General features: G+C 35.5%; 1 protein-coding gene across 2 annotated transcripts in view; it reads left to right on the forward strand.

Annotated features, from left to right (window-relative positions):
• The window catches only part of si:dkeyp-14d3.1, a 549509-nt gene that overhangs the window by 447868 nt on the left and 83471 nt on the right, over window positions 1-18170 (forward strand). For both annotated transcript variants that reach the window (XM_009304131.5, XM_005167245.6), the window contains one exon: window positions 5027-5170. In XM_009304131.5, the coding sequence (XP_009302406.1) occupies window positions 5027-5170 (144 nt within the window). The remainder of the gene's footprint in view (window positions 1-5026; window positions 5171-18170) is intronic.

The raw sequence follows: 18170 nt of genomic DNA on the forward strand, positions 1-18170 counted from the left end.
CAGAAGAAAAAATATTATCAGACATACTGTAAACTTTTCCTTGCTCTGTTAAAAATCATTTGGGATATATTTAAAAAAGAAGAAAAAAATCAAAAGGGGGCTAATAATTCTGACTTCAACTGTATATATATATATATATATATATATATATATATATATATATATATATATATATATATTTAGTGCTGTCAATCGATTAAAAAAATTAACTAAATAATCGCACCTTTTTAAAAAAATTAATCGCGATTAATCGCATTTAAAATACTGAAACTTGTAATTTTGCCTATTTAAATGTAAAATTAATGTAAACGCAAGAAAAAAATATTTAAATTCAAAATATTATTGTTTAATAGAATTTTTGTTTAACTTGTAACACAGATTTCCTCATGTAAACAACATACCCACAATAAACCATCAAAATCCTGGCTTGACAGCCATATTTATTACAGAAATTAAAACACAGGCATGTTAATGACATTTAAATTTCAAAACAATCAATGCCAATAAAGAAAGCATTGATTTCTATGTTGGATTCAAAGTAGACTGCAAAAAAATGCCAAAATACAGGAATTGCAGATATGGAAAATGAAAAATTATAATAATAAACTATAGAATACAAACTGTTGCACTCATTGTAAAGTTTTATTGCTGTGAGTTAAGAACATTAATTATAGAGTAGAAACAATTTTGCCTAATCCTCCTTTACATTCATCCAGTTGCTAAGACTAGGAGTATCCCGCAAGTGCACAGAGACTCCCAAATGCCCTTAAATGAATGATAATTTCTTGCAAACCGGTCGTTAAATACATTGCACACCCCTCTCGCCCCTACTCAGATACATCGCTCACTCCACCCCTGACACCCCTCAACGGGCTTGACACAGACACACACACAGACAGACACACACAACGCGCTGCAGACGTTTTGGCCCCAACGGCCTTCTATACTGAAGCGACTCCCCTCAGATTCAACACGCATGGTCACGTTCATCAAATTTGCTAAGCGTCCTAAACTAAGCGTCCTAAAGTATTACTGTATTTCACAAGGATTCTGACACAACAACGCGAAGCATACGCTTTCGTTGCGTTTAATGAGGAAACACGCTAAACTTGGAGGGCTCATGCTGAAAGGCAGAGTAATGCCCTGTCTTTGACAGCTCGCGACTTCACCAGACGTTCTGAGTGCATTTACATAAGACACCTATACTCCGATTTTAATATGATTAAGATTATACTCTTATTAAAATTCTACCGTGTAGCCTTAAAAGGAACCTTACCTTAAAGGAACACCGAGTCACGAAATGCGGAGGACTTTCTTTCTGTTCGCCATGCGATGTCAACTTACAACAGATGTCAAAAGTTAAAAATGAAACACCCGAAATTGCATGAAATTCTGGATAACTTGTGATTCAACTAATTGTTTTATACTGGAACTTGCCTTCAAAAAGTGCTTCCTTGGTCTTATCCACATTTATTGCATGTTGAACACACGTCCACCACAACAGGAAATAAAAAAAAACTGAACCGCGTTAATTGCGTTAATTTTTTTAACAAGCTAATTATTTAAAATTAATCGCATACGTTAACGCATTAATTTTGACAGCGCTAATATATATATATATATATATATATATATATATATATATATATATATATATATATATATAAAGCTGAAAATTCACTTGTACATAAGTCGTCACCTTGGAGTTATAAGGTTGAGCTTTAAAGTTTTTGCAGTCCATAGCAAACAGTATGTGTGGAACATTTGTTTTTTTAAATAAAAAGTCTTAAAATGTACACAACTTATAAAAAAACATCCCATAATTTGAATAAGTTGTCATTTAATTTGAATACCTTTGGTAGCAATTACAGCCTTTTTGAATATGATGTGAGCCCATTCCTCTTTGCAGTACCTCGCAAGCTCTATCAGATTGGATGGAAAGCGGCGATGTATAGCCTTTTTCAGACCTCTTCTGAAATGTTCAATAGGATTTAGGTCTGGACTCTGGCTGGGCCACTCAAGGACATTCACTGAGTTGTTGTGAAGCCACTCCATTGATATTTTGGTGGTGTGCTTTGGGTCATTGTCCTGCTGAAAGATGAACCATCGCACCAGGCTGAGGTCAAGAGCACTCGGAAGCAGGTTTTCATTCAGGATGTCTCTGTTCATTGCTACATTCATCTTTCACTCTATCCTGACTAGTCTTCCAGTTCCTGCTGCTGAAAAACATCCCCATGGCATGATGCTGCCACCACCATGCTTTACATAGGGATGGTATTAGCCTGGTGATGAGTCATTCCTGGCTTTCTCCAAACGTAACGCCTGGAATTCACTGTAAATAGTTCAATTTAGTCTCATCAGACCACAGACTTTTGTTTCTTATGGTCTGAGAGTCCTTCAGGTGCCTTTTGGAAACTTCCAGGTGGAGAGTGTCTTCCGTCTTGCCACTCCACCACCCTGATTGGTGGATTGCTACACAGATGGTAGTCCTTCTGTAAGTTTCCCTCTCTCCACAGAAGAAGGAAAAAAAAATATTTTTTTCACATTGTCATTATGGGATTTTGTGTGTAGAATTGAGGAAATAAATGAATTTAATCAATTTTGGAATAAGGCTGTAACATAAAAAATGTGGAAAAAGTAAAGCGCTATGAATACTTTCCAAATGCACTGTATTTTGAACACATGAATAAAGAGAGGGCATATAGAAAGTCCAGAAAGTAGCTAAAATCTAGTCAGGGGATGTAAAAAGGTTGCTCTTGATGGTTTCATATGAGAATAGAGTTTGATATCATCTTGATTTGAACATAATTGCATCTTTGCTTTTATTACAGCTCTTCACTGACATCATTTAAACAGTCTGTGTGTGTATTTGAACTTTGAGCGTGTATTTGAGCCGTTCTCTATGGACAGTTTTGCTCAGTGTCACCAGATGTTACAAAGCTAAATATGACAAAATATCTTTTGGGATTCTCTCAAATAGAAAAGCAATTCATAAATAAAATAGCCACTTCTTTATTTTAAAATGCAAAAAGCTTTCTTTTAAGATAGAGATATTTTGCATGGGGTTTCAATTGGGTCTACAAATAAGCATTTATTTTCACAAAGCCAAATTCTGTCTCAAGTAAACTGTCTTCACAAATTTCACTTCTCTTTAAATTATTCAGCACACAAAAACATCTCAAACATTTATAAGCCCATTCTTTGAGGGATTTATACAAAGCTTGACCTCCCTGTTTGACATAAAGGACTGGCTCAGACCAAAGACGAGATAGCGGATCAAGGCACGAACATAGTCTCTACAGTCGGGATACACACAGACACGATACGGGAATTCAATCAAAAAAAAACAAAAAAAAACGAGTCTTGAGTAATAGCATTACAAAAATGACAAAGAATTGTGCCTGTAAAGAGCAGATCGACTTAAAAATATATATATAAATGCAGAGCTGTCAGTACAAATTCATTTATTCCTCACTCTTTCCATTTTGCATGGAAAACGAAAAGGGAGAAGACAAGATAGAGATACAAAAAGTGGTGCTCGCGGTAATGGAAATAATAAGGCAGAGACTTGGTGAGATGGCGGTAAGCTGAGCGTGTCATTATGCATTCATTGAGATTAGGTTATGTCATCTCTCGCTCTCTTATAAAAGAGCGGGATAAAGAGAAAGAAATGAGGATGGAAAGACGGCGCTTACAGTGAATGAATACCGTCTGATTGCAGTAACCGCTCTGCCGCTGTTGGACATTGAGGGCAAGCAGATTGGTTAATTGAAAGTGATCCGCTAATGAGGTAAATTGACTACATTACCCACGTCTGCCTGTCTCTCAGGGATGGCACAATGGGGGCTGAGTTTCTCACGCTGACTGTAATGGTCTCAATTATGCGGTTGTCTGAAACAGTGTGTCTCTGTGGCTGAAAGGTTAAGGACTCGGGCTGTTTCTCTTCTAATGAACCCCCTCCTCAAACTGTCAAACTCACTGCCTCGATGTTTCCTTCCTCTGCTCTTTGCCTTCTTCTCTTCTGCTCTTTTAGTAAGATATTTTTCAGCCCCTCTTTCACTTTGTGTCACCTTCAAGTGGGTTGTGGAAAAAAGAGGGGAAATGAAAAGTGGAATGAAAGAATGATTAGTGAAGGATGGAGAGTCGTGAAGGATAAAGTACGAGGAATGAAGATTGGCTATAAAGGAGTAAATATTGAATAAATGATTGAATGAATGAATGAATAAATGAATGAATGAATGAATGAATGAATGAATGAATGAATGAATGAATGAATGAATGAATGAATGAATTGGTAAATGATGGATGGATGGATGGATGTTATGAATGAACAAATGGATTGATTGGTTAGTGTTATGAATAAACAAATAAATTGCTTATGAATTGGATGGATGGATTAAGTATGGATGAGGGACTGAGAAAGAAAGAAAGAAAGAAAGAAAGAAAGAAAGAAAGAAAGAAAGAAAGAAAGAAAGGAGGGATGAATGAATGAATGAATGAATGAATGAATGAATGAATAAGACAAAAATAAATATAAATAAAGGACAACAGGAAGGATGAGGAATAAATGAACAAAGAATTAGAATAGATGAAAGATGGAAATAACATTGATTGAATTGAAAAGGTTGATTAAATGAATGTAAGCTAATATGGAAATACAATAGAAGGAAACACTGAATGAATCAAAGGCAAATAAAGAAAAGGCAGAATGAGGGAATGACTGAAACTATAAGATGTGTGGAGTGGCTAAAAGAACAATTATGAACGAATGATGAAAAGAAATGGTTAAAGGAGAACGAAATAATGAATAATTGAAGGGCAGGACAGAAAGTAATAAGGGACTGAGTGTAATATAAAAAATGAAACAATAGAAATGATTAAAAGGAATGAATGGTATATGGATGGATGGACGGACGAACAGACAGACACAGACAGACAGACACAGACAGACAGACAGACAGACTTGATCATTGGGTAATGTAAGGAATAAAGCAAGACTGATCATTGGTTATGCTTTTCCTAACAGGAAACAGAGATCCTGAACACAGCAGTGCTGAATGGGAAGACGGTGGCAGTGCCGGTGAAGGTGGTGACTGTGGGCACTGATGGGACCATTACAGATGTGTCAGACACTGTGCAGTGCCAGTCCACTGATGAAGATGTGGTTAAGGTCAGCCTCTTGTTCTCCTTCTTTGATCGTAATGAATCACTCAGATGAACAAATGAATCAAAGCATACTGTGTCATGTTGGCTCTTGATCAACATGACAGCACTGAAACGAAGCTCAGAATAAATTTCATTCATAATTAATCTTTTTTTCTTTTTTACAGTGAATAATAGAGGTTATAATGATTCAGCATGTATGTACACAGACACTGATTAGAAATCTAAAAAACTCTTTAAGAATCAATCTGCACTTCAGTAGATCTGTTTGAATGTTCATTTCATACCTTGACTGAATTAAACTAAATCTCAGTCAAGACCCTTTCTGTTTTTTCTCACTCTTACATTCGTTCAAAAGAAGTTTCTATATCAGCATGTTGCAAAAAACATCATCAGATGTCATGTCTCATGACTAGCATACAATACATAAAAGAGTGCTTGTATTATAAAATTATTAAATTATAGAAATAAAATAGTTAGAGAGCTGAAGTGCTTAGGATAACTGTGAATTAATCTTAGCATTTTTAGCCTTTTAGTTCTGAGGCGCATTGCTATTATGAGAAACTATAATAGATTTTTCAATAGACCAAAACAAAGCTGGTCTAAAGTCGAGCGCAGAGCGCGTAAGTTATGCGCCTCGCTTACACACTGCTTAATACACACAAGTTGTAGAGCAATACGCAAATACCTTTACAAATGAAAAATAATTAAAATATTAAGGATATATACAGGATATAAATATAAAGGATTAAAATATTACAAAACATATTATTGTCTAGCCTACCTAAATAAATAAAAAATACTGCCTTCATGCCTTCTTCATCTCTGGAGGCTTTTTTAGTTCATTCATAACAACTTGTTTTTGTTTAATGTTATCATTATTAGCAGTATTATTAATTAAATCCATATTTATATTTGTTTTATTAAAAAAACAAGCTTAGATTTGCCCACCTGTCAGGTTTCAGACCATATGGGGCACAGCATGTGTATTTGGATCTAACTTTTTTAACTTTTTTGAACACACTTTGTTATTATTGTTCATTTATTCTTTTGCTGGAAATTAGAACTGAATTTAGAAACAGTTTTGAAACAAATCTTTGCGCTTAACAAACAAAATTAATTATGTATAGGCTAATGGATATCTGTGCAAACAAGGTTTCCCTATCCACAAGAGCGAAAGTAAAAGTAGATTATGAGATGCCTTATCTCTCATTCTCGCGCTGTAGATACTGTGTTTAACTGTTTTCTTGCTAGTGAAATGCTCCGTTTTTCCACTTACACTTACTTTACGCCATGTAAATATCAAATGCGCTTATGGCGCGATGCAACTGACTCTTAAAGGGAATGAGAGATGAGACTCTCTGATTGGTTTATTCTCAAAACACACTTATAATAACTCATTAAGAAAATAAGCTCAACCCTTTTAGACCATGCGACATGGCGCAAAGCAATTTTTTATATTCGCAAAAGTGGATTCTGACAGCCCCCTGAAATCGTTTGCGCCCTGCGCTTTGCATTTTGCGCATGGACCGTCAAAACACAGCCCATAATGTTGCTAAAAAGAAAACAATTTGGTGTATTTGGTGTAATATATTTTCTCGATAAAAAATTTAACTTTTGCAACATGAAGTGAATTTTTTCCTATTTAATAATATTTATTTGGAGATTATTTGTGTTATATTTTTGTTTATTTAAATTAAACTCATTGCCTTGGAATTATAAGATTCTATCTGCATTCTAAATGATTTTGAGATACTGAGCTTCAAAGTTTTGGCATTCCATAGCAAACAATATGTGTGTACCAGTTCTCTTTCATACATTAACATGGCAGAGACCCTAAATGTACTCTAAATGTAAACTATCAAAGTTCTCTTACATTTGCAAAATGTGTAAAAGAACAGGGCAAATGCAGATAAAACCTTCTAATTCTAAAAAGTCATTTTCTTAAAAAAAATTAAAAAGGGTGTTTTAACTATAGGTTGTTGTTTGAGAAAGTTAAAAATTTGCTTCTATAACATTTATTTAATGTTTAGGATGAATATGTTTATTGTTCAAATTAAGCATACAAGGCTGCTAAATATTTTATCCAGTGCAGATGTTAATTTTATGTAATTAATGTGGTAATGTTTATTGAAGTATATGCTTTTTATAAATTATTGAATTTTATTTACTGATTTATAAGCCCATAAATTCAATTAGTATTTGCCCTTAAGGCTTAATATTAAATTTAAAGACTTTAAAAGAAAACAGACAATGAGCAAATGAGCTTAATAAACACTGAAAAATGTTTCACTGACTATATATACACATAAATAAAAATGTTTCACATTTGATATATTACTTTTTTAATAACTGTTTTTTAATAATTCTTTTTCAACAGAGTAAAATTTACTATTTCATCTCAATGTAAAAAATGCTTCTAAATCATCAAATTTACACACATATTTTCAGTTTCAGTTTTTTTCTCAATTTTAAGAAACTACTTTTTTATTTTGGTCTTTCCCGCTGTCAGTGGAGCAGTCATTCGGAATGACAAAGAAAGCTGATCCTGATTGGTCCTCTTACGTGAATTTGAAATGCTGATTGGCTCACAGAAAGAACCATATTGAGTCAAGCTAGAGTTTGACTTTGTAGAGTAAATGTAAACAACTTGAAAAAAAAAACATCCCATAATGTAAACAATTTGTCATTTAAAAAGAATATGTGAATAACTCAATTTTGACAAAAATGTCAGATAGAACCTTATAATTAATTCTAAGGTGACGGTTTATTTTTCTTTTTCTTTTATTCCAATGAACAAAGTTTTTAAAAATTAGATTTGGGTCAAAATGACAAAAGGCATGAATCATGGTCTTTCATAATATTCCATTACATTAAAGAGCCCCTATTACGGGTTTTTGAAAATGACCTTTCATGTAGTGTGTAACACAGCTATAAGTTAGGTGAAATATCTAGCTAAGGCTTAAATCTGAAAGTCCACAATGTTTAAAACTATTGATTCATCTGTAAAAGAGTCGACTCATAAAGGTTCAAATAAATTGTTTTGATAACAAGTCTTTTGATGTTTCGACGTATCATCGATACGAAACTTAAACCCATCCAATTGTTGTGCACGCAAACCCTGGCTTTATTTTAAACCCCTGGCTCTGCCCACAAACACTGTAGCAGATCCCAGTTGAATCAAGTCATGTAGACACTGTGCTCAGCTGGATATTATTGGAATTGTGAGGGGAACGTTAGAGTTATTTTCTCTACGCAAAGATGAAACTGTGAAGTCAGTGGTTGAGGGTTTTTTTCTGTCAGTCATTTGTTAAAGGAAGGATCAGAAAAGACTATTGATGTGTGGAATTTTGTCAGAGCTCGAGAGGAACTTTACAGTACACAGTTTATGGACCAGTTTCTTCCTCCAGTTCACAAGTGTAAGTGCGGTTAAAATGGTTGCCGCTTTTTTTTCTCTAGCTCACAAATTATGTATTTACTTGTGTTTTGTGCTGCTTTGTTTACGGTTTTACATGCGTTTGTGAGCTCGCGTTCCATTGCCATTTGTCTTTGCTATGGCCACCATCAGCTTTTCCTACACACATGCAGCGGTCAAGTTTCAGAAAAGTTCAGCTTTTGCCACTGTGTGCATTAATGCTAAATGTGTGTCATTGTTTTTACTTACAGTTAAGATTAGAGCAATATGCTGGTGTGTAACTGCATTGATTTCATGCACTCCTGCGTTGGGCTCACACACATACCTGGCAACATTTGTCCCTGAAAATTAAGAAGACCAGGGGGGTTAGGTGCAGGGATGAGGTGTCTGAATAACACTGTTGATAACCGGGTACTGTGTACTGTGGTGATAGTTACTATGAAGCGTGTTTCAGGCCGCTACTGCGATCAGATCCTGCGATCATACCAATGTTGCCGACACGGGGGTTTCACAGACCATCCCAAAATGCAGAGGACTGGTGGTGGTGGTGGTTGGGGAGTGACGTTATGGGAGTTTTTCGGGATAAATAACAAAACGGGAGTTTGGTGGAAGATGGGTCTGAAATGAGGGAAATGGGTCTGAAATACGGGAGACTCCAGGGAAAAACAGGAGTGTTGGCAGGTATGCTCAAAAATACACTTAGCACCCTGACTACTTCAATATTGTTGATAAGTCGTGGTTGGCATTTCATTCTGTCTCACGCTGAACGCTGTCAACTAATCACAACAGACTGTCATTGGTCCAATCAAATTAGCATCACGCTAAGGAGGGGTTTGGGAACGATTCATATGGGAGTTGCTGGGATAATTCGATAAAAATAGATGCATATTTTAAGACAATTAAAGTGTTTTCTGACCTTGCATGCATATTAGCCTATTGTTGGAGTGCCCCAAAACCAAAATATGACCCTTTTTAATTTATAATAGGGGCTCTTTAAACAGTTTTCAGGATCCTAGAAGTGCTTTTATTTAGCCAGGGTGCTAAGAACACCCCTACTATTTTCGAAGGAAAGTGATTTTTAATCTGAAGGATGGTGTTCGCTGACAGAACAATATAGTATCCCCGTCACTTTACTGGGGCAACAGAACCCACACAGACCACAGTATCCAATCTAGGTTCTGTCCAGTCATAGCCCTGCTTAGCTTCAGAGGGCTACTATGTGAGAGCCGCACCAAGGTAATTGACAGCTCTGGTGTGAAAGGTGTAAATAGGTCTTTAATATGAATATCTCTTTGGATTTGAGACTTTAGTCTTTGAGATCTCATTTTTGCTTGAACAGCCCATAACACTTCAAAGACAAAGAAAATGAAATTGCATCTTATGACTGGTTTAAAATTAAAATATAGATTAAATTGATATTTTATGTAGTTAGCTTTTGAGTGCTTTCATAACCTACTTAGGGTTTAAGTGAATGAAAGCACTTTGCCATTGCATGTAATTTTATACTCACTTCTATTATCTTCGAAATATGTTTAAAGTGTTCTGCTGAGTGTAGTGACAAGCATTTATGACAAGTAAAATATACACTTACCAACCACTTTGTTAGGTTCACCTTGCTAGTACCTGGTTGGACTTCTTTTTTCTATAATTTGTCATGACATAGATCCAGCACAGAGCTTTAGGTCCATACTGACATGACGGCATCATGCAGTTTCTGTAGACCATTAACTACACACCCACTATGCAGATTCGCCATTTCCAGCACACCCCAAAGGTGTTCAGTTGATATATGATGACTGTAGAGGTCATTTGACCATAGCGAAAATCAATATATTCAAGAGACCAGTTTGGGATCATTTGCATTTCCTGACATGAGACATTATCCTCTTAATAGTGGCTATTGGATGAAGGTCACATCACTTTAAACAATGATTGCTTGGTGTTAAGCAGACCAAAGTCTGTCAATAAAATATCCATCACGCCATTACCAGCAGCTTGAACCAATAGTACAAATCAAAATTGATCCATGCTTTCTTACTGCATCATCAGAATTTAGCAGCAGAATAAATGTGTGAGCAGAACTTGTTGTAATGAGTGGTTATTTGAGTCACTGTTGCCCGTTTAAATCAGTCTGGCCATTTTCATCATCTGACCTTTGGCCTTAACAAGGTATTTTCTCCAAATGACCAATCTCTGTAAACTCTAGAGATAAATGTAGATGGAAATCCCACTAAATCAGCAGTTTCAGAAAAAAAAAAAACTTAACCTTATAAATAACCAAGCCATTTTACAACCACTTAAATCACCTTTCATTCCCATTTGAACTTCAGCTGATTGTTTTGACAATCGGCCCCCTCCAAATGCAATATATCACCCTCCAAAGGCCATTTTAGAGTGAAAACAATCATGACGGCCATATTGAAGTGTTTTTCCAAACTGAAGTGCTCAAAACTAGTCATTCAAAGGGACCTTCGGAATGAAATATTTCAAAGGGTACAACTGATGGACACTTTGAGCTCCCATGATCCTTTGCGCAGGGTAGTTGCACACTGCATTCCAATCAGATCATCTCTATACCCCAATCCCTTAAAGGCAGTGGCTCCTGAGGGTAATTTCATACAGGAATGAGTCCTTTGGAAAGTAACATGCTGAATGTCTGCATGCCTAAATCCATTGAGCTGCTGCCATGTGATTGGCTGATTAGACATTTATGTCAACATGTATTATGTCATTATATACAGTGATCAGCATAAAATTGCACAATTTATTTTCTGATGTTAAAATAGGATTTAAATCCCTCCCACTTTGAGGCCCACAGCAACCTGAAATAGGAGTGCGGTTTGCCCACCCACCGTATTGATTGACAGCCACGTATTTACATGTCTTGTTAGTAACACATACAATTATATCAACAAGACAGGACGTGCACAAAGCAACTGAGATTAAAAGATCTGTTCAGCTCGCTGTGATCATCAATCATCATCAAATGTGATCAAGAATGAGTTTAAAACGATTTTAAATAAGTGCATGTTTGTAAGGAATTACAGCGATTTTACCATCTTTATCACCACAGCCACATGTCAGTACAATTATAAAAGAAGACACTTCCATCACAGTTCGTGGACTTAAATCTGGTTTATTTTGTACATTAACATAACGGATGTCCATACAGCAGTGTATATTAACGTGCATCTTGCAAATTTGCTGTGTAAAAACAGTGCAAAGTTAAAATTAACATGTTATTTTATGTTCTAAATTAATATGTTTGATAGGATACTCTTCAATAATATAATGTATGTAGGCATACCCATTAGATTAGTTAGTACCAAAGCCAAAACTGGATCCCAGTCCAAAAATGAGTACATCCAAATTAGTATGTTGTGGTAAAAATGATAAATAAAATGTTAATATAATATCCCAAATCACATGTTTATGCTCTATTCTACTTCATTCTGTAGTATAAATAGTATAAATAGTGCATTCACACTGAAAACTCTAATAATAATAATAAGTGCACTTTAAATACCCGGATAATACCCTTATTCAACAGTTAAAAAGAAATGTGGAATGTTGGACACTGCAAACACTCAATGCCACGCTTCCTTTTTAAAATCGTACATTTTTGTACGACTGAACTCATTCGAATTCATAAGAATTAGCCACTAAACTGACAAATGTAAAATACTTACATTCCCTCGTGAGATCAGCCTGCAAGTACTGTACATAGTTTATAGTGGGCCATTTTGGACGCAGCTATGCAAAATATATATACTTTTTTTTGCAATAAGTAATTTAAATTTAGATGTATTATCTGAAGATGCTAGGTGATCAAACACTTATTTTAATGGATATAATGGTTTAATAAAACTAGTAGTAGTCATTTATGCTGAGTACCGTATATATATAACATGTGTAATATTTGTATATAACAAACAATGATACATTTTCAATACAAATTCTTAAATAAAATAATATTCTTTTAAAATATAAGAACTAATATTGAGCAATTCCAACGTTATGGATGTGATATTGGCAGCAAAAACTCAAAACATAAATTCACAAAGAAATTATATGTTGACATTATAACAGCAAACCACAGAGTTATGTGATCAGAAAAATATTCATCTGTAAACATTTTTGTATTTTATATGAGGAAAATCAATATGTGTTATGGATGTGACTAAAAAAGTTCGCGAGTTTGCAGTATACAACATACTTTGCAGAAATTCTGTGGATTAAACTGCGCAACCAAAAATAAATAATGTTAATCAAAATAATAGGAGTTGGCTCTCTATAGAAAAAAAAAAAATATATATATATATATTGATTTTATTTTATTTAACATTTTTGCATTTATGAGGAAAAATCTTAGTTATGGATGTGACACTTCTCCATTGTGGATGTGAAATTGCCACTTGTGTGACTTTGGTAAATGAAATATAATTGTTTGAAAACATTGACCGAGACATTTAAGTACTTTTACAGTACTGTAAAATACAAGCCTAGACACACAAACAAAAATAAAAAAATACAAAAATAATCTAGAAAGAGCTTCACTATTTTGGTCAAAACTTTTTTTTTTCATGGCAAGGTTGACATTAGCATGGAATTGCTCTATTACATTATGAAATGTATTACAAATCTATTACATTGAAATTTATTATCTGGTGTATTTTCAGTAATAATGAGTACATTAGTATTAAATACATAAGTACAATTACTTTTTCACAAAAGTCTCAATGAGCGTTTTGTATGTTTTTGTAACTCTTGGATTGTTTTCGAATGCTTTCAGCTGGATTTTGGTCACGTTTGAGCTTAAATTCATTCATAGCGTATATAATTATGATATGTTTGATTACGCATGAGAGCAAAGCTACTAAAGCTTGTTTCTAAACAAGATTGGATTGTATGATTTTTTTTCAAGAGATGATAATTTGAGTCTGACAGGCCTATTAAGTTGAGTTTGTTTAGACATGAAATGCTTTCATTTTAAATGACCTAAAAGACTTATGCGCAATCAGCTTCCACCGTGGGAGTGATTTGATGCTTATCAACATTCGTAAGAATGTTTTAATTGCTAATTTCAATGTGTTTATTCACAGTATGAAAAAACAGCTGTGCTTCAGCCAAAACTCTGTCTTTAAAGCATTAACGGCTTTGGTCATACGCAAATGATCAAAACGTTGTATATGTTTTCATAGATGGCTATAATCCAACTTTTGCCCTAAAATGTTATTCATATTCATGAGTAAAAGTTTTAGCTTGTCCAAATTCCTGCTGAAGCTGAATATGTGCAAATTATTCCAGATACGCTGTGAAAATGGAATATGCGAAGTTATTACCTTAAGGAGTCATTTCCACCTGATATTACCCTTAAAACGAGTTTAATCTAATGCAGTCAGGCTGATTCACATATTAAAAACCCAGGTTTTAAAGCAGGTAATTTAGATGTCACAACATGAAGCACATATTTAGGTTGTAGTCAGATTATTCCTTCAGCTTCACATCTAACTTTGCACTGTTAACTTTACGTATGGCAGACGGGGGAGTGTTTTTTAAACCGCTCATTATTCAGTGACGCTTGAGGTACAGAAATTACACACTGCAGCAGCAGAGGATCTCCTGTATGTGGCCTGGCTAGAACAATGCAAAGCGGCACACTATTTGTTACCTGAAGTGTGAAACCACTACAACTGGTGATAAAGTCTATGGTATACATTTGAATTTAAATTATTATACGTTTAATATAAGGTTTTGAAATATTTTAATCCTTAAATTTTTAACTAAGTTTGCAAATTAGAATTTACTTCAACCCCTTCCACAGCGCCCGACAAGGTCGCACTCAGGTGCTGTTTTTTTCCATATGTCAATGTTTATGAATAGATTAAATCAAAAAGGACAAGAGTAATATTGAAAACCTCTACATCAGTTTAAAGCTACATCCCCTAAGCACCCATTGCAGCTAGTTGTTTTTCAATGGAAAGCTTATAAAGAATGTATTTGCTAAATTTGTGTAAGTTTTGCAGAAAACGATTATTAGATATGGCGTACATATCATGTAATAACAACACACACATGCATTCATTGCTGTGCATCACAGTTTATTTTGAAAGGTAGGAGTCCACAGAAAAATATCCCATCAAGCACATTTAGTCCACAATAGTGTTGAATTATGGATGGTTATTTATTTGTTTATGTCACCGTTTCTGCCAGAAACATATAGTTTACACCGTTTTACCATGGTACTCACACGTGAAAATGCCATCTGTGGAGTGAAAGACCAGTCCATGTCATAGCTTACAGTGTTACAGATAAAATGAGACCACAAACTAAATAAAAACTCCAAGTTATAGATACTAAAATCTAAACAGAGCTGAGCGTTTTGACCGTCTGCATGTCTCTCGGTCATTTGCTATGGATCAGTCACAAAGTTCACTTCCCTGAAGTTTGACTGACTGAGAATTTAGCCAATGGCTGCATGATTTTCATGTTACATGACACTTTTTGCTCTTACTGGCTGCAAAGAACTGTCAATCATCACTCGATGCACCTGCCCCCCTGCATGGAGTGCCCGCACAGCTGCACAGCTGCTATCAGCTCAAGCTAATGGCAGAGCGGCTCATTTGCAAAAAGAAATCATTTCATATAGAAATCATTTCATGTCACATTTCTTTATATAGCATTTTAGACCATTAAATTGTTTTGAAGACATTAAATTCTTTCTCCAGAAACTCTAAGTTACTTAGTTAATGTTTTTTTCAGTATTTTTGCACTTTTGTTTGTGTGAACGGCTGCTATGATCGCCAGCGATCTAGCAGTTACAGATCATTGAAGTACTATCTGCTACTGATATGAACTATAACTACAAGAAGTCTTTGCACTTATCTTTCCACTATTATTCGGTTTACTGTTTATGATGTTTTGCTGCCTGGCTTTGCCTTGGATTACTTGCATGCTAGCAGTGGGCATAGCGAGGCTTTGAGAGCAAGAGAAACAGTCAGCAAAACAGAAGTAAATGTGTCGAAGTTTCGAAACCAGGGCTTAATTTGTGCTGGCACCTCTGAAATCTGATCCGGCACCTAATTTTTACCGATCCCTTTCCTTACACGCACACGCACACCTCTCCCCACTCTTCACTTTCTTCTGCGCCTCCCCAACCCTCTTGACTTTCATCGGTGACAACTCCATCTACCCCCCCTCCACCTCCCCCCTCCGCCAAACTGTCTGCGCAATACCCTTCTCCAACGGTGCCTTCCACACCCCTTCCTTAAGCCACAACACCCTCCTAGTCCGTTACACCAGCGGTTCCCAACAAGGGGTGTCCCAGCCCACAAGGGGGCCTCAACGAGTTCCGTAAGAATGATCATGTTGACTTAGCTCATTTTATCCCCTAGCTCAATGATCCTCAACCACAGGCCCGTAGACCGGTGCGTAGATTAATTGGTACCAGGCTGCACAATTTCTGTTTTATTTATTATCCGAGTCTAAACGATCTTTTATTTTGAGAAATGATCGCATTCTCTTGCTTACATTTTGGTCACTTAAGCGCCCATATTTAACCTACAAGCAGCAAAATGAGTTGGAAACATCTTTGAAAAGTCTTTGAAAAAGTTTCTTTGCTAAGGGGGAAAGGCCCAGTGGACGACCCACGAACTGCCAAGGAATAGATTCGCAACCCATTTTTCAACGAATATGGTGAATGCACCACGGCTGTGCAAGATTAACTGATGGAGATCGCAAATGATGGTGGCCTTTTAGGGGCCATTTCATATTGCATATTTCTAGAATTTGCACAAGTTTTTTTGTTTCCAATGAAGGTGCACAGCTTCTGTGCACAAATCCTGTGAGCGCAACGTGAGTCACGTAACAAGAATTGACTAATCAGCTTCAGCTTGTATGGAATATTCACATTTCGGTAAGACTAATTTTCTCAGACAAACCCAGAACACACAAATTATGCAGTGCTTTGTAATTTTCTCCATAAATAAAACTTGTATCAGAGTGACAGCAACCTACAACTTTTGAAACACTGAAACACCCTGACCCCCCGCACCACCCCGGTCCACGGTAAAATTGTCAAACGTTGGTGATAAAAAGATTGAGGACCACCTCCACAGCTGGCCAAAAATTAACAAATTCGTAACCTCTACTGAAAAGGCAGTCTCACTGATTCACCTCGCAGCAATCCTCACACTAATTGGTAGAGCATAACAAATAACATGCAAATAGTTAACTGTAATAGCCTGTATTATTTTTTCCTTTATACACCAGTGTGAATACTGATATTTTCTAATTGAATGTCAAATAGGGCCAGTTTAAAGGCCAGAAGTTTAGTTTTTTTAGTTACAAATGGCCTACTAATATTTTGCTTTTTAATTTTACATTAGGCTATTATTTGTGCATAAACGTATCTAGATATAGTAAAAAACTTACCGTTTCTTTGAAAATAACATTTTTTGTCATCCTTACTGTAAACTTATATGAGTGATAATATCATTAAATGTTAAGGGGGGCCTTGTAATGTTTTCCAGGGGAAAAGGGGGTACATCAAGTCATAATTTCAGAGTATTTGGACAAGTCGTCAGTCAAACTTGGGCCATTTGTAGCTGTATCTGTGTACATGCACGATCCACTAGGCTACATGAGATACAGTGTTTTCCGACACTGTTAGGCAAACACATGACCGAAATGACTGATGATTTGAATCGTTTTATTCATAATAATAATGATGATGATGCTTGCCAAAGTCATATAAACAATATAATGGATAAACAAACAAACAAACAATTAAATAAGTAAATAAATGAATAAATAAATAAAATTTTCTGTTCAATCGTCATTATCTGTCATCTGTTCAAATTGTCTTTTTCCATCTTCAAGTATCATTCTTTCATCTGTTTAATTTCTACCCAGATATGCCAGTATTTCAATTCATTTTACATTAATAACAAAGGCACACTATGAAGAGGCATAAAATAAAGCACTGCAGCTACTCAGTCAAACCTCAACTGACCATGTGAAAAAATTTTATATGAGACAGGAGCAGAATGACAAATCATTTTTACTGAAAGAATTCATGTTAAATATACAAGTGTGACGGCACAGCTAAATAATGGATCTCTGGGCGTACACACTAATGCATAATAGATTTGCTTGGATCATAATCACTGTAGTGGTTTAGAAAGATGATACGTTTGAAATGAATTTCCTCTGTCCTTGGAGAGCGATGCTCGATCTGCGTGCTAAAGAACCTGGTAGTAAATGAAGGAGCTGGATGATATAAAGAGTGTGACAGATTTGAAAATATTTCGTTCTCCCCTGAGATTGAAGCCAAAGCTATTTTCTCCCTATATCATGACCACCAATTTGGATAGTGAATCATTATGCACCATATTGGATCATTTTCTCCTGATTCATTTAATACAGAAGCCCATCAACCTGCCTGTAGCCACAACAATAGACAAAGAAAGTAAATGTAATGCATAATAAACTAAATGACACTTTTTTCTTCTTTAGAATGGCAGTGCCTAAATTCTGAATGACTCAGTTTTGCTGCATTGTATTACTTTCTTACATGCTAAATAGAAAGTGT

Source organism: Danio rerio, chromosome 8, assembly GCF_049306965.1.
Source record: "Danio rerio strain Tuebingen ecotype United States chromosome 8, GRCz12tu, whole genome shotgun sequence".
In the NCBI taxonomy this organism is placed as follows: domain Eukaryota; kingdom Metazoa; phylum Chordata; class Actinopteri; order Cypriniformes; family Danionidae; genus Danio; species Danio rerio.